The sequence below is a fragment of the Sphaeramia orbicularis genome, chromosome 7 (genome assembly GCF_902148855.1).
Source record: "Sphaeramia orbicularis chromosome 7, fSphaOr1.1, whole genome shotgun sequence".
In the NCBI taxonomy this organism is placed as follows: Eukaryota; Metazoa; Chordata; class Actinopteri; order Kurtiformes; family Apogonidae; genus Sphaeramia; species Sphaeramia orbicularis.
The window spans coordinates 36,173,685-36,195,308 of NC_043963.1; the positions used below are offsets into that span (position 1 = coordinate 36,173,685).

General features: G+C 38.8%; 2 protein-coding genes across 5 annotated transcripts in view; one reads left to right on the plus strand and one right to left on the minus strand.

Moving 5' to 3' along the window:
• The first annotated feature begins 716 nt into the window (after nucleotides 1-716).
• Nucleotides 717-6,232, plus strand: ribc1 (RIB43A domain with coiled-coils 1). Its single transcript, XM_030139224.1, has 7 exons — nucleotides 717-978; nucleotides 1,091-1,308; nucleotides 1,421-1,535; nucleotides 1,825-1,943; nucleotides 2,540-2,776; nucleotides 4,797-4,963; nucleotides 5,764-6,232. Exons 1-7 carry the CDS (start codon nucleotides 732-734, stop codon nucleotides 5,843-5,845), a joined length of 1,185 nt encoding a protein of 394 aa, XP_029995084.1. The 5' UTR covers nucleotides 717-731; the 3' UTR covers nucleotides 5,846-6,232.
• Nucleotides 6,233-7,033: 801 nt separating this feature from the next.
• Nucleotides 7,034-21,624, minus strand: part of l1cama (L1 cell adhesion molecule, paralog a) — a 53,986-nt gene continuing 39,395 nt past the window's right edge. For 2 of the 4 annotated variants that reach the window (XM_030139221.1, XM_030139222.1), the window contains exons 19-29: nucleotides 20,560-20,785; nucleotides 20,352-20,467; nucleotides 18,727-18,940; nucleotides 17,205-17,324; nucleotides 16,737-16,913; nucleotides 15,785-15,898; nucleotides 15,503-15,655; nucleotides 15,019-15,150; nucleotides 12,064-12,136; nucleotides 11,892-11,903; nucleotides 8,708-8,954 (exon numbers count right to left, since the gene is read on the minus strand). In XM_030139221.1, coding sequence (XP_029995081.1) covers nucleotides 8,708-8,954; nucleotides 11,892-11,903; nucleotides 12,064-12,136; nucleotides 15,019-15,150; nucleotides 15,503-15,655; nucleotides 15,785-15,898; nucleotides 16,737-16,913; nucleotides 17,205-17,324; nucleotides 18,727-18,940; nucleotides 20,352-20,467; nucleotides 20,560-20,785 — 1,584 coding nt within the window. Of the gene's footprint in view, nucleotides 8,955-11,891; nucleotides 11,904-12,063; nucleotides 12,137-15,018; nucleotides 15,151-15,502; nucleotides 15,656-15,784; nucleotides 15,899-16,736; nucleotides 16,914-17,204; nucleotides 17,325-18,726; nucleotides 18,941-20,351; nucleotides 20,468-20,559; nucleotides 20,786-21,624 lie in introns of all 4 variants that reach the window. The other 2 variants (XM_030139220.1, XM_030139223.1) reach the window with 2 other exon arrangements.

The window sequence follows — 21,624 nt, forward strand, 5'->3', positions numbered from 1 at the left end:
TGTTTTACTGAGTCTGAATGAGTCTGAAAGTGTGTGAATTAAAAGAAATACAAGTTATCTTCATGCATCAGTAAAGTCACAGGTAAGCTTCTCAAGGTCCTGTGATCATTCCTTTTTATTGGTAATTCAACTAAGTCTTACAGCATGCATTCAATGAAGATAGCTCGTCAGGTCATGATATTCAAGCAATGTGACAAGTAATTTCATTGAACTGGAAAAGGATATTCCAGTATACGACAAGGTAAGCCATATATATTAAAAAAGGATTAGAATTTCTTTGTGTGCGCATATAAATATGTAATAAATATGTGTGGCCTAAATACGTCTGTAATACACTGTAACTAATTCAGGCTCATGCATGTAATATATGTACAGAATAATAGTAACACACACTATTATTTCTTGATTAAGATGTCAAATTAAAGTCATTAGCTCACATTCCTGAACAGAAAATGTAGTTTAAGTGGTTGAATGTTATTAATTTGTGATTTCTCAGAGAAGCCCAGTGAGCCTGCTCAGATTTAGTGTAAAGAGGTCAGTTCAGTTTGAAATTACTCATTGTTGATCAAAAGGTTAAAAAGTCAAGAGTCCACATTAAAGCACTTCATGATGCTGGATGGTCCTGAACAGGTGGTCTAATGAAATTGTTAAGCAGTCTATTTATGATTTCAATTAATTAAAACACTGCACTGTATATACACTAAATCTGTTTGTTCCAACTACAGGATGTAATGTTGTATGTGGGGTCTCTTCAAACAGGTTTACTTGAGTTTGTCACAATGTACAAAGTGGATTTGCCTGTAGATGACTCCACAGAAAGGGTTGTGGAGAGGCGGAGGTCTGCAGAAACAGCACGCAAAGCCCGAATCTTTAACTCCCGACTCCGGGTGATAGGCATCGACTCTGATGCTCTTAACCAGCAGGTCCATGAGAAAAACCATCAGCAAAACATGGAGAAACAACGGGACAAGGCTTTTGGTAAGACAGAGCAGGATGAGAGTCATTAAATCAGCTGAATCACTGCTCACTCAGGAATTTTTAGGAATAGCAGACCCCCTCTGTTATTAAAACACACACAACTACGTTTCAGATAACCTCCGACTGAGTCATGATGAAGCACTGCTGCAACAAGATATTAATGAAAAAGAGAAGCGAGCAGCTTTACAGTCTGATCTGACTCAGTACTGGGCCACTTATCAACGTGTGGAGGACTCTCGTGATGCTGATCTCAAATGTGACCTGAAGAGGGCATTGAGGATCACCATTCCAGAGAGTGAGCTGGGCCCTGCCAGTATGCAAATGTTTGAGGTAGGGTTTGTGAGCAAATGCTTGGTGGTGAGAAAAGAGCAATAAAATAAAAATGGTTTAATAAATTATAATATATTAATCTTTTATGTTATATTAAATGTTTAATGTACAGGGAGAGGGTATAGGAGAGGAACAAAAAAGGAAAGAACAAATAAAAATGACAGAAAGAGATCTACGAGCACAGAAGGAAGACAATGAGAGAAGACGGATGAGAGAGAATCACCAAGGTGAGGAAACAAGCACAAGCACACACTGGAAAACACACTGTGTTCACTGATGAGCTAACATGCTGTACACTATAGCCTCTGTAAATCACACACATGCTTCAAGCTTTGCTGCACAAACAATCACACACTCCTACGCACAGCCCTTAGCACCAGGTGGCATTGATGAATGCTCATCCCAGAGTGCTGTTATGTATGTGTGAGTGTGTCACTGAAGAGCTTGAACAGTGGATAATGCAGGTGTGAAAACCACACAGTAGGTGATTTCTAACTGTATGTGTTTGTGTTACAGCCATGCTTGTAGGCAAGGAGCTGGTGTATCAAGACCTTAGAGGGGTTCAGCTGCGTGCACTAGAAGAGGAGTGTGCAAAAGCTACTCGCATTGCACTTGACAACTACAATCAGGCTCTGGTACAATACACACATGTGCACACACACACAGATGGACACACACTGCCAGCTGAGATGAAGGCTCTCAGCAGAGTCCAGTGGGGGTTTGGGCTGTGACGTGGTGTCCTCAGGAGGGATTTTGAAATTAAAATTAGTAATTGAAAATGTTAAGTGATGCATGCACATGCTTTCTGGAGGAAGCTTGCTATCATATTAGTTGATTCAAAGCAACATGGATGGTTAAACTGCTCTGATGTATGCGTGGGCCCTGTCTGCTTTTAAAAAAAACCATTCAGCTCTCCTCATTTGCCATAAATGCACTCTGGTGAATCCTCCATTGGGAAAGATCATTATAAATCCTTCAGGTCATGTTATTTTTTTCATGACAATTATGCGGTTTCTCTAATAACCACTCACATGCATGATGCACAAACAAATATGAATGACTGAGTAGATCCCTCTGGAGGACATTCAGCATATGGCTGACTCTTGACTCTATGATAGAAGTAACCACATAGTAGAGGTTGGGTTTCAACCGATATTCATTATCAAGGGAATAATCAGTCAGCTGCCTCTGGATCAGTGGTTAGGCCTTTACATGTTTGTGTTCCCTACAGGCTGCAGAACAGGCAGAAAAACTGAAGGAACAGCGCAGGAGAGAGGAAAGAGAGAATCTTGATGAGATTTGGCACACAGCGACATCTGACATGATGACAGAGTGTGCAGAGGCAGCAGAACGAGGGCCCGGAGGAGGACGGCCTCCTCAGGTGTTGACAGACAGGTGGAAGGGGATGAGCCCTGAGCAGCTGAGTGCCATCCACAGGGAAAGAGACGCACAGCGACGTGAGAAACAGGTACTGGAGTCAGCCTAGAAAAAAATGAAATTACCATAATGTTCCTCAAAATAACTTTAAAACTCAGGTTCAAAACTTTAGGCAGCAAATTAAAGGGAAAACCAACACCTTGGAAGATGATGGTTTTTCATTGTATTTTGATGATGCTTCACTGGTTTTTCAACTCAATTGAGATCTTAGTGGTAAAGTCCTAGGATATTATTCCCATCCAGTGACAACCCAGAAGAAATTAGATATAGGCCTGTTTGACAATGTTGTGTGATTCACTCAATCACTGGCTGTGTTCTGTGGCAGATGCCATGCAGTTATATAGTTCCCACTCTATAATAATGCATTACATACTTTCTGTGGCTGCCTGTTGGTTTTGCATGCAGACCCAAATGCTGCTTGAATAGACAGTTTTCTCCTCATGATTATTAGACTTTACTGTAGTTCAGATTTAATTCCCCTCACCATATAAACGTTTATTATAAATTACACGTGCACAGTAGACCACTCGCTCTTCCTCCAATACAAGAGATAGGAGAACCTCAGGGTGCAAAAATTTGCACACAAACACCACCCACAGAAGTAAACGTCACATCCCGAAAAGAATGAATACAATTACATAGCAAATTGGTCACTTAGCAGTACAATGGGTGTATAGCTCAGTAGGTAATGCATCAAACTCCTGGATTTGATTCCCGGCTGAAGTGGTTGTTTTTTTCTGCACTTTTTTAAATGGGGGGGTGTGGTGCCAAGGGCACCGGTAAGCACATCCACCATTGCCATCACTTTCACACTCATCAAACCACCTAGAACCATGCGATTACTGCTGTAATGTAACAAGTTGCTGGTTATTAGTTAGCCTGTTAAAAAATAACATAACTGAGGCTATTGTTATAAACTGGACAATGAAGCTTAAAATAAAAACATGGACCCTTTACACTATGGATGATAAACTAGTTCAGGGGCCACATACAGTTGAATATGATCTCACATAGGCTGGACCAGTAAAATAATAGCATCATAACCTGTAAACAATGACAACTCCAGATTTTCCTTTTTATTTTACTGCACAAAAAGTAAAATTACTTTATGAAAATGTTTACATTTACAAACTATCCTTTCCCAGTTTAAAGTGAATAACCTGAAGAACCATGAACAACCTGTAATTTCTGAAGAAAAATAAGTGCAGTTTTAACAATATTATGCCTCAGCTTCTCATTTACACATCATAGTGAATCTAAAAAAACCCCAAATATTAGAGTTTTTAAATTAAAAGTACTATAATCTTGGATTTAAAAAAAAAAGTCCTGCACTGAGAGACGTTCTTATGCAGTGACGTGGCCTCCTGCCTTTGCATGGTGAGGTTGTCATAGCCGAGGACTGGCAGCCTCATGTTCCTTGGAACATTGCACACTAATTTGATTGGTAGATAAGGGACGATGCAAATTCAATCAAGACCTAAACAAAAACAAAAATGGATAATGGAGCCTTTCTTTGTCAAACCCAGTCAACTTCGGCCTCAGTGTCTTGTTCAAGGACACTTAAAGTCTTGTTCAAAATTCAAGATTCCTTTTATTGTCATTGTATACACAGAGAATACACAATGATATTTTGATACACTTTATAAAGACGGTAGTTCTTGAGTAAAAAAAGGAAATAGACCAAGTAAAATATTTAAATAGCAAAATGAAAAAAAAAAAATAAACAGACCCCCCCCCCCCCCAAAAAAAAACCAAAAAACAAAAACAAAAAAAACCCACAAATTCCCATTCAGTCTAGTCATCCACACATTCATACCCAGTTAGGTGCAGAGGATAGTTCCACTTATTCCACTTGAATTATAATATATTGAAAGGGAATCATGGAATTTTTATTCCATAATTCCAAAATAACTTGTGCACTGCAGTGTTAATGCTGGTTTTTCTTTAAATGTATTATCCATTCTCATAGTTGTGATATTCCCTATGGTTTCACACTGACTACCATTAGCCAGATCCCTTGATTTTAAATTGACATATCTTGCTGTTTTTAGAGACAGCGTGACCAAGAGAAGTTTCTGGAAGCAGCTTTGGCCATGCAGCGTCTGAAGCTTACGAAGGAAGCAGAGGAAGAGGAGAAGAGAGCAGCAGAGCTGACGAGACAGAAGAGGATTGAGTTGGATCAGTACAACATGCTGCTGGCTAAAGAACAGCAGGCACAGTAAGCACTGCACACCAACGTGCACTCACTATTCAGACAGGAGCTAGCATATGTATTTTATGTATGTGTGGGCAGAGACATACTCTGAAATCTGGATGAATAATTAATCCAAATATTATCAAAATTACAGTAGGGTCATCTGTAGTATCCAAATCAACAGAAGGTATTTCTTTGGAAGTTGAAGTGTTATGATGCTACAAAGATACCCCACCTATAAATCATGTCTCCAGATATAAAGGAACATGCTTGTTTTCTACTCTTGCAAAATTTATTAATGAATAATAAGGTAACAATAGAATAAAAAGTACTGCAGACAAATAAAGCCAATTTTCATCCCCTTTGCAATATGAACATGTGTGATAAACACACACACAGCAATAAATGAGAAAAATGAAAAGCTAATTATGATCTAATTGGTAGTCATGTGCAATATGTTCAAAAAAAATATCTCTGTAATCATTTATTCCATTTTTAAATTTTTCATTGTTTAGGGTCTGTGTTAGAAGTGTAGACAGAGAAGCTGTATGACTAATATTCACATTTCAGGATTTATTTATCTATCACAATGTTTGTACAGCCATGGCCAATGTTGACAATAATCTTCAGTAAACCTCAGAAACACATGGAAAAAAACATCAAAGTTTGCGAAAATGGTTCTGTCACTGCCAAAGCCTTTGGACTGTAGTCATCACATTGTAGATTATCCTCATATTGGTCAGTCCTACTCTGAAATACAATTCAGTGTAATTTAAGTACTTATTGTGTGTATGTGTGTGTTTTTGTGTGTCTGTGTGCCGCAGTCAGGAGTACCTGAACAAGAAGTTATACACCAACAAACCTACTAAGGACTACTTTAATCAGTTCAACACCAGCTCTCGTTGATCACTCCATCTGACAAAGGCACGTACTGATTTGTCCAAGTAAATAAAATCTAATACTTCTTACATTCGAGCTCAGTGTGAATTGAATGTTGTGTATTTTGTCCAGTCTGTTGTGATGATTACATTGGCTTAAACTATCGACAGAAAGGGGACTCTTGTTTTGGTACAGATTGTTCCACGTTCTTTATTTTTCAGTCATATATCCAGTTACAGTGGTAGATTCATAATGCAGTTACAGTTCTATCGGCCCCATATGTGGCACGAGTCCACCCAACTCCTGTCTGTCACCCATGACACAAGTAGGTCCCATCAGTCCCGTTGTGTTAACGGTTCACGCCGTACACCACAAAGAGGCACATCTCCAGCACGAGTGACATTCTCCTCTCATCCCTCTGCTGTTTCCTCCCATTCAGAAATTGTTGTTTAAAATCTGTCCACTTTTGTGTTCTGAAGAACCTTATCCAAACAAACCAATTCACTTTTTATCGAGAGGTTTTTTTTTCATGTTTTAACTATAAAAAGGGGAAAACACATCGGTTGAAAAGCAAAGCCCAGTGTCCCCAGCATTCCCCTCGACACATGAAAAGAAAATAGTGAGTGGCAGTCGAGTGAGTATCTGTGTGTGTACACTCATTTCTCATTCAAAGCTAACATTTGCCTGAACATTGACAAACACAGATGTCTAGCAGCAGATAGTCGAGATAGAGTATTGGCATATTTTGTGGCATTCATTGCTCCTGTATGAAAATAGATTTTTACAAGCTTTATTTGTCCTGAGTGTGTCTGTACAACCAACAACAGGGAGCTCACACACATCAGCAGCCTTTTAGACATCCCAAGTTCTTCACCTCAGGGAGTGTCAGAGATGTTTGTCTGGTAGCAACCTTTTTTTTTTTTTCGGTTTTTTGAGTAGGGAGAACTGTGACGGCAAGGTTGCATATGGACTCCCCCTGGTTTGCACAAACTGGCTTGCTGCATTCCTGCCCCTCACAACTGCATCAGACAAAAACTCCACAGATATTCACTGCACTGCAATGCATTGCTAGATGGTTATGGGCATGTACGCAATCTTAGTTTTTCATTGTAATGTAACTACAACTATCACTAAATGACAATGTATAAGTTTCTTCTTTTCAAATTGTGAAATGTTTGCAAACATCTACAGGACATGGTGGATATTTCCTTTTTGTTTTTTTTTTCCTCTGTCAGTGAGCTTTTTTTTTTTCTTTTTTTTTTTTCTCCTTTGCTAAAACAGCCAAATCGCACTGCAATGATTGGTCAAAAATGGAACATTTGAATTCATAGCAATAGTACAAAGAAGCAAAATGACAACTTGCAACATTTTAAAATGAAATTAAATGGTTTTAAACTTGCACTGTTTTTCACATTTTTCATATCAAACATGTTTGGGTTCATCAAAACCATTTTCTAGAGGGTGTATTTACATTCAATGGGGAAAAGAGGACTTCCCAGTTCTTCTAATTTTCTTTTTTGAACTGTTCTGGACTTCTTTTTTTCTCAGTAGCATTTAAATATAGTGTCTGCCCATCACTAAAAAGAATACATTCTCTGTGTTTGACGTTATTATCCACTGCTTGCCTTTATTATACATCAGCTCATTTAAGCCTGTCTGCAGTATCAGCTTGCATTGATGAAAGTCTGAAAATAAAAATGTGAGAGTATGTGCCTCTCTGTAAATATACATAAATACTGCTCTTCAAACAATTTGTGTGGCATGAGATGGTCAGGTAGGAAAAGCTTGTTAATTAGAGACAACAGTGTTTTAATACAATGTAGAAAGAGACAAAGACAGATACAGAAAGCTACACATAGGTCTACACAAAAAATTACAATATCATTTCCAATAATGGCATTACACTTCTGGTGGGAAGGCGAGAGAGTAATGACATCAATCTGGTGCTCTATGCAAACCCAGCAGGCACAGGAACTTAATAAGGAGCATGTATACATATGTATAATACTGTATTATGGCTAAATAGATAGATGTAGATGCAGCTACGTATATACACCAGATGCTACTCAGCATTTTCACAGCAAGTTCCCCTTATGCATCCAATGTTATTTATAGTAAGAAACTTGGCTTCACTTCATTTTGATGAAAGCATTTTGATCTATGAATTATGTCAATTTAAAAAAGCAATGAACGGTGGTGTCATAGAAATAGTATAGAAAACAATGTGAAAAGTTGTAAAAAATAAAATAAATATAATGGTAAACCAAAAACAGATGTGCATTTAAACTCATAAAAAATGTCACTTGTGATTACAATCTGAGACATCAAGTATTGTTAGACATCACAACAACATGTAAAATAATATAAAACATGAAAAATATCTAAGATTTAAGACTTTTTACAGCAGCTTTTGCTGTCTGTTTCCCCACACTGCTCTATCGTCATTCTCCTCTGTCAACGCACTACTCTGCATCCCTACTGGACCAAAAGTACAGTCCGTCTCTCACATTTCTACCGCTTCAACATTCTGTTTTATATGGATTCATCGGACTTATCTGAGAGACAGAAAGAAAAGAAAAGGAGAGAAATGAATGTTAGTCATTTAGATATGCTGTAAACTACACAGATTAAGGAGGTCAAGGGGTCGAAGGACATCAGAGAGTGGCTGTTTAGTCGCATCAGTCAGACTTGTATATTATTGTCCGCTACTTTGGACACTCCTTTGGTCAAAATAGTCCAGTCAATCAGATGACTGCCAGGGGCATCTGAATTGTCAATAAATTGATTGTGTATTAGTCATCAAACTACCGATCAGTAGGGAACAGGAGCATATGGGCACATACGTGTTGACATGTTTTGGTCTGATGGTCCCCGCTGGAGGGGTGGGGGTTAATCTAGGATGGCGACTGAGTTGGGGACGCCGTTGGTGGCTGAGCTGAGCGGGGTGTTTTCTGGCAGACCGTGGAGCGCTTCTGGGGCCTCGCTCGGCCGGCTGAACTGGCTGACCAGAGACTCGTCCATGTTGAGCTCTGTGGTTATGGCGCTGCTGCCGTTGAAGTCCAGGTTGTCCTGGCTGCACAGCTTACTGTCCTCGCACAGCGACGGCTGGCTCGCCGTGCGCTTCTCTTCAAGATCACTGCAGTACACGGAGAGATAAATGAGCCAGAGAGCACGGTGGAGGACGAGACAACATTCACTGCAAAAACACTTTTAACTCACTTAATATTTTGTCAAAAACAGCGCTCTTTCAGTATCAGTGGTGGAAAAAGTACTCAGAGCCTTAACTTAGATAAAAGAACTGATGTCACACTATGAAAATACTCTGATATGACACAACATTTTACCTAAAAGTACACAAGTATTGTCAAGTCACCCTTTTAAAATAATAAAAAAAAACTGAAGAAACTGAAGCAAATGTACAACTAGAAGCACTCGGAGAGCGCAGACCTCCGCCAAGGCTGATCAGTGGCCCGCCCCCCGTGGGCCCCCCCACGCCAAGGAGGTTATGTTTTTGCCAGGGTTTGTTTGTTTGTTTGTCTGTCTGTTTGTCTGTCCGTTAGTGTGCAACATAACTCAAAAAGTTATGGACAGATTTTGATGAAATTTTCAGGGTTTGTTGGAAATGGGCCCCCCCGTGGGCCTCCCCACCCCCGATCACCACCAAAATTTAATCATTTCTTCCTTATCCCATTTCCAACAAACCCTGAAAATTTCATCAAAATCTGTCCATAACTTTTTGAGTTATTTTGCACACTAATGGACAGACAAACAGACAGACAGACAAACAAACAAACCCTGGCAAAAACATAACCTCCTTGGCGGAGGTAATAAATTATTTATTTATTTAGAAACCTGTTACTTAGGCCATTAATTTTAAGAGGGTGGGGACACATACCAGTAAAAAGTCATATATTATACAGTACAGGCCAAAAGTTTGGACACACCTTCTCATTCTTTGCATTTTCTTTATTTTCATGACTATTTACATTGTAGATTCTCACTGAAGGCATCAAAACTATAAATGAACACATGTGGAATTATGTACTTAACAAAAAAGTGTGAAATAACTGAAAACATCTCTTATATTCTAGTTTCTTCAAAGTAGCCACCCTTAGCTCTGATGACTGCTTTGCACACTCTTGGCATTCTCTTGATGAGCTTCAAGAGGTAGTCACCTGAAATGGTTTCCTAACAGTCTTGAAGAAGTTCCCAGAGATGCTTAGCACTTGTTGGCCCTTTTGCCTTCACTCTGCGGTCCAGCTCACCCCAAACCATCTCGATTGGGTTCAGGTCCGGTGACTGTGGAGGCCAGGTCATCTGGCGCAGCACTCCATCACTCTCCTTCTTGGTCAAATATCCCTCACACAGCCTGGAGGTGTGTTTGGGGTCATTGTCCTGTTGAAACATAAATGATGGTCCAACTAAACACAAACCGGATGGAATGGCATGTCACTTCAGGATGCTGTGGTAGCCATGCTGATTCAGGTTGCCTTCAATCTTGAATAAATCCCCAACAGCGTCACCAGCAAAGCACCCCCACACCATCACACCTCCTCCTCCATGCTTCACGGTGGGAACCAGGCATGTAGCATCCATCCGTTCACCTTTTCTACGTCGGACAAAGACACGGCGGTTGGATCCAAAGATCTCAAATTTGGACTCATCAGACCAAAGCACAGATTTCCACTGGTCTAATGTCCATTCCTTGGGTTTCTTGGCCCAAATAAATCTCTTCTGTTTGTTGCCTCTCCTGAGCAGTGGTTTCCTAGCAGCTATTTGACCATGAAGGCCTGATTCACGCAGTCTCCTCTTAACAGTTGTTGTAGAGATGTGTCTGCTGCTAGAGCTCTGTGTGGTATTCATCTGGTCTCTAATCTGAGCTGCTGTTAATTTGCGATTTCTGAGGCTGGTGACTCAGATGAATTTATCTTCAGCATCAGAGGTGACTCTTGGTCTTCCTTTCCTGGGGCGGTCCTCATGTGAGCCAGTTTCATTGTAGCGCTTGATGGTTTTTGCGACTGCACTTGGGGACACATTCAAAGTTTTTGAAATTTTCTAGACTGACTGACCTTCATTTCTTAAAGTAATGATGGCCACTCGTTTGTCTTTACTTAGCTGATTGGTTCTCGCCATAATATGCATTCTAACAGTTGTCCAATAGGGCTGTCAGCTGTGCATCAACCTGACTTCTGCACAACACAACTGATGGTCCCAACCCCATCAATAAGGCAAGAAATTACACTAAGTAACCCTGACAAGGCACAGCTATGAAGTGAAAACCATTTCAGGTGACTACCTCTTGATGCTCATCAAGAGAATGCCAAGGGTGTGCAAGGCAGCCATCAGAGCAAAGGGTGGCTACTTTGAAGAAACTAGAATATAAGAGATGTTTTCAGTTATTTCACACTTTTTTGTTAAGTACATAATTCCACATGTGTTCATTCACAGTTTTGATGCCTTCAGTGAGAATCTACAATGTAAATAGTCATGAAAATAAAGAAAATGCGAAGAATGAGAAGGTGTGTCCAAACTTTTGGCCTGTACTGTATATGATAATACTGCTGTATTAATGCGTATGTTACATTTTACTACTGTAGACTATAGTTGAGCTCAGAACTATTTTTTGTGACTATTGGTTACTTTAATATACAGAAATGCATGATATTCTATATTATTATTGTATCTTTTTACAGAATCTCTAACAAGTGAACTTCTCATAACTTTAAAAACTGCTGTTTCCCGATAATTCAAGAGGGAAGAAGAGGAACTAGATGAAGAATTGTAATCTGAAAAGCAACTAAAGCTGGACGACAAATGTGGAGTAAAAAGAACATTTGCCTCTAAGATGTTGGGGAGTTGAAGCATAAATGATGCATAAAACAGAAATACTCCATGCATAGGTGCCTCCAATTTGTACTAAGCTGCAATATTTGATCAAAAGTACTTCTGCCTCTGCTCTGCATATGTCATGTTATAGTATCACTGAATAAAATGAGTCAGTAGGTGAGTAAAGCTGTGGCAGGGGTTGATAAATAAACAGGTGTTGGGAAAAGCAAGTTGCATCTCAGCATACCTTTCTAGAGATCTGCATAGCAGGAGCAGGCATTAGGGAGAAGAGGAACAATGAAAGGAACACAAAGGGTTAAACCAAGCAGTGCTATGGGGTTGGGGAAGTGTTAGGAGTTAGGATTGCAATAATCAATTAGAAACATAATGGTATTAGATGTGTTATTCAGATGACAAACCTGTACTCTCCAAACGTCTCATCCTTCATAGGACGTGCCTCAGAGTCCAACGGACCCTCCTCTTTATCTTTCACTGTGAAGAAGAGGGATTATTGGAATTCATTATCAGTGAAATCTCAGCCATGTTCCTCTCTAAGCCACTGTTTGAGACTTCGATAATGGCATTCTGTCATGTGGCAAGATAACACTAAGTGAGAATGTTATCATGCAGAATATACATGTTTCTGGTTGTCAGTATCTGTAGACACACTGTTTATTTATGTGGTTTGGAGTTTCCGCTTTGACTTAATTTCTCAACCACATGAATGGTACTGAATTATTTCTTGTAACACATAATATGAAACAGAGCTGGCTATTTTACAAGCGACAGGGATGAAATGTTGTGGTTTGTGATTATTTGTGCAGAGCTTTTCACTGCAGAACCTCAACTATCAAAGTCAAAAAGTACAAAGTCTAAGCCACACTGTGTTTGATGTGAATCTTGAGTAAATACAGAGATCTCACAGATTTAAGGGAGTGGTTCAAGTAGCATTTTCAACATGATTTAATCTTATTTTACTGCCCAGTAGGGAAAAATGTCTTCTCTTTGGTGCATTCTTGTAACTACTTGGCTTGCCGTTCCACTGCAGTGTCATTACCAGACAGCTTTTTTGGCTCCTGACTGTCTACTGTTACCCATAAAAGTTGAAGAGTGTGTCCTTAAAAAGACTTATATTACTTCTGTGCTTTTATCATTGTCACACAAACTTAGGATGAGGAAGACACAAGCTGTTAAGAGTAAATACACAGGAAGCCACCAAAGCCCATGAAATCTTCAAATCATTGAGTTTGTGGCGGTGCTATTGAGCTCAGATCTCATGGCAAACTCTTTTCTGCTCAAATGTTCACGTCACTCATTCAGCCTGATCTGTGTGCACCACATCCCTACTTAAGAACTCATCTCCTCCAGCTTCCAAGCCCCCTTATGTATCAGTAAGATACAGAGGGTGATGGGGGTAGTGGTCCTAGGGCTTGTTTAAAGGTTCAGTGTGAGATTTTTAGTAACACCCTGGTAGTGAAGTGGCAGATTCCAACTAAATGAATACCCCACCCCACTGTCTCCAACGTCCCCTGTTAGAGGCAGTGTTTGTCCACTCTGGGCTTTTAGTTGGAGGGATATTAACTCTGGTCTACACTCAAACACAGTGATAGTAATGCACCTTAATACTAGGTGCCAACTGCTATAAAATGGAAAACAGAAGAAGTCTGCTCTGATTTACTGCTGTTGGAACATGGTGATCTGCTCCTTCCAAGGTAACAAAACCACAACATCTCTCAGATTTTTCTATGATTATGCAGAAATACAATATTAATTATCAGTATTACATTACCTTTATGCAATTGTATCCTAATTCTTACACACTGGGCCTTTAAAATGTGTCTAAATTGGTCTACACCAGCAGTGACTCTTTTTGGTTCAGGGGCCACATACAGCTCAATGTGATCCAAAGTGGGCCAGTAAATTAATAGCATAATAATAAGTGGTGCCAGGCACAACAAACCCCACCCCTCACACGTATTGTAGCTTATTTTGGCATTGATCCAGCTGATGTCATCATGTCTATGCGTGTGCTGATGTCAGCATATCAGTTCCCTCTATATATGTGCCAAGTTTGAAGTAAATTGAAACAAAATTGATGTTTTTATAGACATTTCAATTTTCGTCCATTATAAGTAAATGGGAGACGAAAAAAGATTAAGAAAATACATTAAAAATTTGAACTTTGACCTACTTTTCCCAAAATGTAATCACGTCTATTCTGGGTCTCTGGCAATCTATAAACTCAATTTGGTATAAATTCAACCAATAGTTTTGCTGCTACAGCCATGTGAAATTTCACCCATTATAAGTAAATGGGAAAAAAAAGATATAAAAAATTCATAAAAAAATTTAACTTTGCCCTACTTTTCCCAAAATATACTGAGATGTATTCTGGATCCCTGGCAATTGATAAACCAAATTTGGTAAGAATTCAACCTATAGTTTTGCTGCTACAGAAAGTTGAAATTTTGCCCATTTTAAGTAAATGGGAAACAAAAGAATTTAAAAATTCATAAAAAAACTTTAACTTTGACCTACTGTTCCCAAAATCAGATCTATTCTGGGTCACTGGCAATTTATAAACCCAATTTGGTATGAATTTAACCATTAGTCTTGCTGCTAGAGTGTTAACAAAGAAACAAACGGAACCACAAACAACAATACCCCTTGCCTCCCCTTCAGGGGGCGGGGTAATAACGGGCATAATAATGATTCCTATGAAAAAGTAAAATTCCATCATGAAAATGTGAATAACCTTAACAACCATGAACAACCTGAAATTTCTTAAGAAAAATAACTAACATTTTAACAGTTTCGACAATATTATGTCTCACCTTATTATTAACACAATTTACAGATGACAGTGGATCTATTATATTGATAAAACTGCACTTATTTTTCTTGCGACATTTCAGGTTGTTCATATTTGTTCACTTTAGTCACATTTTACTGTGTAAGGACAGTTTGTCAATGTAAATATTTTCATGATGTCATTTTTACTTTTTCACATTAAACCAAGGAGAAAATTTGGAGTTGTCATTATTTAAAGGTTTCTATGCTATTATTTCACTGGGCAGTATGTGGCCCCTGACCAAAAATGAGTCTGACACCCTTTACTCTTAACATCTTCAGTGTAATTTTTTTTTTGCATTTCGCAGATTCATCCCATGGGCCAGATTGAAACCTTTGGTGGCCAGTATTTGGGTCGTTGGCCATATGTTTGACACCCCTGGTCTACAGCATTACTTGAGCAGAGTCATTGTCAATTTCAACGTAAAATAAATGAAAGTATTACTACTAATTCAGTCTAATTCAGAACACTTGAAGAGTTCTGCTGATAATGGCTGACCATCATCATGGAGGGCTTCACTTGCCTGAATACTTCCCCCCTTTGCTCCTCTTGATAAAGCAGAGGATGAGCAGGATCAGCAACAGGAGTGCGATGGCGCTCACAACACCGATAAACCAGCCCTGCGTTGGAAAGTGTGGCTGCCTCGCCATCACTCCTTCAGAGAGAAATTTTAAAAAGACAGGGAAAGGAGAGGGTTAAAAAAAAGAAAGAAAAAAGATGAAAGTACAAGAGGAGTGGAGCATTATGTACTCTGACAGGGTGGTGCTGCACTAGAGAAGCAAAGAATACAACACAATACTACAAACAAATACAAGTAATGGATCATTTCATATGGCTAACCAGATCCCTTTTCACATAAGTCTTTGAAAGCACTTCACAGACGGCACGGGGAACTGCAAGACGCTCTCTGTAGAAAGTAGGTTTTATATTTAGATGTGGGAAGCCCAGAGGAGAACCAGAGAAGATGAAAGCGAAGAGGATAAATGAAGGCAGAACAGTCTTCATACCCGTTCCCTCTGTGTAGATGTCACCCTCCCAGAAGCTGCTGCTGTTGCTGTAGGTGAAGAGTAGTTGATAATGAGAGCCCGGAGTCAAGTCCTGGAGCTGGTAAGTAGACAGAGAGGAGTTCACCTTCTCTGTCTTTTTCCATTTACGGCCATCTGCAGAGGCACAACATGAACCAAGGTTTAAGCTCAGCACCGTCAGTATTCCCACAGGCTGATAATCCTTTTACAATGATGAGTGCAATGAGGCTTTGTTATGCACATATTGGTGTAGCTATTATGTACCGTTTTTGTTGAAGTAGTGGATCTGGAAATTAAACTGCCGGTGTCTCTTCTTGGGCACCCAGCTGAAGTTGACTGAGGTTTCTCCAACAGAGTAGCTGATGTTTGCAGGCGGTGCTGAAAATGAGGAAACAAATGCATGTTCTGGTACAGACTGTTTGAGGACTTATCACTTCCATAATCAAGGTTTGTGCAAGTTCAATTCAAGACCTATTATGAATGTAATTTAACATCTATTTCACCTCCAGCGACCTGGTTTTGTTACTTTAATGTAGACTCTCTTTAAACTTCCACATGAACGGAGCCTAAATATTTGAGATTAGGTCTCTCTTAATAAAATCAGCCACTCCAAATTGTGTAAATAATTAAGTCATGTTTTCCATTCCACAGTTACAGGTTTTATAGTGACACAAACAGGCGGCATGGTTTGAAGCAGCTCATAAATGTCTTTATTACAGTTTGATCAATACAAAACACATCACACTGACATTAATGGAACTTTATAACTTCATAATCAAATCGACTTTTAACACCTGTCAAGATGTTTAAGACATTTTAAAGCTATGTTATGTAACATTTCCACACTAAAATATCTAAAAATGACCAGACCTATGTTATATATTTTGCTTATTCAAGTGTTTCGATTAAATCAAATGTTTGTGTTTAGTAAAATCTATATTTTTGTTCAGTTTATGGGCTCATTTTATTTTTTAGCATCTCAATGGTGTCATATCCCCTTTGCTAACATTAAAATTAGAATGTGAGAAAAAAATGTTGCACAAGAAAGATTTTAGTTGGTAATGATGGTGAAAACTCCCATAATCCCACACTACGTGCAGTCATCATCTACTGTTATGTCTTTTATTGTTGTTTTTGAGAGTCCCCAAGTGACAAATTACAAACTGGACATAAAGTTCAGATTTGTGGATTCTTTTAAGTTGAAGAACATTTGTACCTTCATCCAGTGTGGTTGCACCGTCCCTGATGATGGGCTCCCCGTCTCCGGTGGCAGTGCGCCCCCTCAGGTAGAAGCGGTAGTGGCTGTTCTGATCCAGGCCCTTTAGTGTGAGGTGGGTGATAGTGGGGTCGTCTATGGTCTCCACCATCATGGGGCTGTCATCACTCCCCAGAACTGACAGCAGAACAGCCACAAAAACATTCAATCAAAGGTTGATCTTCAGGACCTCGTTACGACTGACTCTGTGACATGTGACTGACTGATGAGCATCATTAGGACACCAAGCTTTTAACATTTTTCCAGTGTTATTGATTTTGTTGAAAATGCATTTTGTGACATTCAGATTACTGATGTGTTCACAGGTGTCTTTCACGCAGAGAAGAATCACTTAATAACCTGAAGAATGTCAGAGCGGTCTAAGCTGATGATTTGAGTGGATAGAGATAAAACATGAACGATGCTTACTCTGGTACTGCAGTAGATATCCCATGAGCACTCCATTAGGCCGTTCTGGTGCAGTCCAGTAAAGGGTCATTGATGTCTCTGATGGGCTGTCCAGTATTAGAGACATGGGTGGACCAGGAACTAGCAGCAACAAAAACGATTGAAAGCATAATGGTTTAAGTGCATATTAATTTGTGATTCTATATACACTGTCAGGATGAGGCTTCCTTTTCACACAGTCATGCACAGTTCTTGTGGATGTAACTAGAAATTGTTCTATGTGACAGATTTTGACCAAACTAATCCTGAGCACATGGTGCAATAGTTCTTGGTGCAGCGGCATCTTATGGATCAAAAGTACTCTGTTTTAAACTTAGACTTGTGTTTTTGCCGTTTACACACAGAAATTCTTCCGGATTCCTGGATTTTCTGAGAAGTATAGCTTTATTTATGGTACATTTTGCAGTCTTTCTATGATGTCCTGACACATCTGAGATCAATCCTTTGCCTATCTTTGCTACAAAAGGAGGGCTTTTCTGGAAGTTACTTTGCACCAATTTATAACCCTAATTATCTGCTGACACCAGCTGTGTTCAGTCATAATATTTTTTAAAGTTTTTGTCTCATTACTAATCCTAAACTACCCCAGCTTCAACCTTTTTTCTGGGACATGTTCCAGGACAAATAATATAACATGCTGCACACTTTTAAAACCCCTCGGCCAAATGTAGTGTAAAATTCTGTTGAAAGTTACTGCCCTATAATTTAGATTAGATTGTGTTTGTGTAAAACTTATTGCACACATATTTATATTTGAAAGTACTCCGATATTATAACTGCACAAGGCACAAGGCCATTTGACCTTGAAAAAGTAGGTCAAGGTCACCTATTTTCAATAGGCTGCTGCTCCATGCCAAGATGTATCTACAGTCTAAGTTTGGTGTGGATATCTCAATGCATTCTTCAGATAATGCGATTATGTTGTTGAAAAAAGATGGACAGACAGAAAGACAGACAAACAGACAACAAAACAATTACAATACCCCTTTGGCCAGATCTTGGCCGAGGGGTAAAAAAAATGATGTTGACCAGACAAAACATTAAATATTTTGTCTTCATACTGCCGAAATGAAGTCTGAATTTTGTTATTATTGAATGTATATTATTTTTTCTGTTATGACATAATGTTTGTGCTCCATACCATGTATTTGGTGATGAGCAAAATACAATAAAATGATGAATGGTGAAAATGATGATGAGTTAAATCACTGCGTTCTAGTTTTATGTGTATTTTTTTATTTTTGACTTTTTTCCACACCTTCCCAACTTGTACTTTTTGATCTTAAGTTCCAACACCTGTGCTCTCTTGACTGTCTTTGTCATTTCTTCTGGTGTAAGCCTCTGTCCCTTGATTCCTTGGCCCCATGTTGCTCCTTTTCTCTTTCCTTATGTATAAATGACCCCCCTTCCACCACTTAATCTACTCGCCCTCCGTCCCTCAGTCTAGTTGACCTTCCACTTCTCCTCATCCACAGATTCTCACCTCCTTCATCAGTCTTGAAGGACAGCGTCTCAGAGGGGGGTCCCTCCCCTTTGCTGTTGAACACAGTGACCGCCAGAATGTAATGGGAGTACGGTCTCAGATCATTGATCACCTTCTTCTCCTCATTGGCACCAGTTTCTATCACCATAGTCTCTGGTTCCCTGGCTCTGCGGCCTCGGTGGTGGCTCCTAGAGCCGGTCCGGGTCAAGTGGATCTGGGCAGTGGCAGAATATAAAAAAGTACTTAGGTTCTTGTACTATGTACTAAAATACTACACTATCTACTACATTTTCTGATAGCTTTAGTTATTTTTCATTTTATACATTTCTATCCCCTTACAGTCCAGTAAAATCATATAACTCCAAAATAAAATAGTTTTGAAGGTTTGTGATAAACTGGATAATTAAGTGCTCTCTTCCCTCTGAATAAACTCCTGAAAAAGCATTACCATGAAGATGAAAACTAGCCTGGACAGCAATACTACAAACATTGCATCATAATCCCATAAAATATATATTGCTGTAGATCAACCTTCAAAAACCTAAACATCCACTGAAGACCAAAACCATCTACTGATCTAAAATGTTTAGTAAATTTTGACCCACTAATCCTATCAATATGTTATATTATTATTATGATGATGATTATTGAAGTAATATGCATTTTCACAGCTTTTCAAATGCATCAGATATAGTTTGGACATTCGGAGGATCTGCAGTAAACATTCATCATCGTCTGTAACCCATGTAGTTTGATAAATGACAGTGGTTATAGATACTTGTTTTCATGTTCAGTTCATGATATGCATAATTTTAGCTAAAAAGTCACTTTTTTCAGTTTTCTCTGTTTTGACAATACTTACATAATACTACACTTACTCTGATTTTAAAAAAAAATATATGATAAGTAAATTAAATATAGGAAAATAATTGCCTTTCAATGAAAAATGTAAAATGCAGAGGATAACATTATAATAAATGGTGTTAACCCATTTAGAAAAGGATAGATGTAGAGAAAAATTCATTTGGAAGTTGGCACAAAAATAGTTCTAGGTCTTTAAAGGTTAAATTATGAACAATATAACAATGTAAAGTATTACAAATGAGCTCATGTTTAACATACAGCAGTGAAACGCAATATACACATTAACAGAACAGTTAAATGAACCCAAAAGCACAATATATAACAGTGTGACTACTTTTACTTTTCATTCATTTTCAAGAATAACAATGAGAATTACTTTTGCTTAAATAAGGTCTTGAGTGAAACCATCCAAATACTTCGACTGGAGAGACATTTTCTAATATCACGTATTGAAACTTTTTGAAACCCATATTCAAACAGCGCTTCTAAAAGAATTTTGTGTTACTGAGATAATAAATAGTACATGCATCAGGAACCCCTGAAGCAGTAAAGAAAGGTGAGCAAAAAAGAGTAACACAAGTGCAATACATGAAGGCAAGATCATCTAAAATAAAAGAGGCCCTATCCTTCACAACCTTGAAACTAAAAAGAACTCTGCAGCCTTTGCCAAGCTCAGATCTGGCTGCCTCGGCTGTAAAACCTAAATATGTATTATTGATGAGGACAGAGGCAGAATATGCTAGGAGATACAGAATCAGTACCTTGTATCCCAGCAGGTGTCCTCTGACAGTGTCTTTGTCTACTGCGGCCCAGGTCACTCTGATGGCGGTGCTGTTCACTATGGTAAGACCCACACCCATAGGAGCCTCCAATGGCACTAAAAAGACATTAACAGAGCAGAGAAGGACCGATGACAAAAAATCCAAACCATGCATTAAAGTATTTTTAAAGTTTTCTGTTTCATTTTACCATCTTCTCCTGAGTAACCAATGACAGGGTCTGGCTCAGGCCCCTCCCCCTCTGCATTGACAGCCTGGACTTTGATTTCGAAGGCAGAGAAGTTGCCGATGTCATGAACTGTGAATGGTGACGCCATTGTGTAGTTAATGTGCCAGTTAGGTCCACTTCCCAACACTCGCCGCCACAGCACACGGTACTTGAAGTCAGGTCCGTTAAAGTTACGCTTGTCCATTTCCTGTGGTGACAAGAAACGCAGTGAGTAAAGTAAGACTGTTTCATTGAAAAATCATCAGAGGTAGACTCAGAGTTTCTAAATTTCTTCAAATTTTTAGTTGAATTTAGCCTTTCAGTTTGGTTAGATTTCAAACCGTAAGTAGTCTGAGTGTGGTTTCAGTTAATTTAGGAACAATGAGAAAAATCTTAATTAAGAACAGCAACAAAAAACAAAGAATGTGTTCTATAAAACTTAATTTATGAGACTATTACTTATCAAGGCTCCGATATTGTGCAAAGTCACTTTATTTGTGTACACAAAGAGTCATTGACATTGGAGGAAAATTAGGTATTTTCAGACACTGCAAGACAGATAAACGTCCCAGTCTGAAAGTCTCCAATGCTGGAGACAGTCTCTTATGAGTCTGAAGATGGGATTACCTCCTGGAGCCACTTCTGCCTCTAATAAGACTGAGAGAGAAGATTTGATCAGACTCCCAGATCTGAATTCCCTCTGCTACACAGTGTTGTTCCATGTGGCAGTATATTCAATTTACACTTCTATTTTTGTTCTATGTATTGATTTATTTTTTATTTGTTATACTTTTTGTCTTAAGTACTGTGTTTGTGAGATTTGTATGTTGAGGAAATTGATTCCCTCACAGTGTGCTTCACTGTTGTTGTTTTTTTTTCTTTTTGTGTTATTATTTATTGTTCTGTTTTACAGAAAAAAAAATACACTGTTACCCATAAAGTTGGAATAATTTTGTTTTAAGACACATTCTTCTTTTTATTCCTATTTACACACATCAGTAACCACCTTTGACCAGGTACAATGTTTACGTACTGAGTCCCAGTTAC

What these genes read in the sequence shown, in the direction of transcription:
- ribc1 (XM_030139224.1), top strand. Translation starts at nt 732, where the DNA reads ATGTTGTATGTGGGGTCTCTTCAAACAGGTTTACTTGAGTTTGTCACA. An exon ending in CCAGTATGCAAATGTTTGAG is followed by an intron (nt 1,309 to 1,420) that starts GTAGGGTTTGTG and finishes TTTAATGTACAG; the next exon opens with GGAGAGGGTATAGGAGAGGA. An exon ending in GCTAAAGAACAGCAGGCACA is followed by an intron (nt 4,964 to 5,763) that starts GTAAGCACTGCA and finishes TGTGTGCCGCAG; the next exon opens with TCAGGAGTACCTGAACAAGA.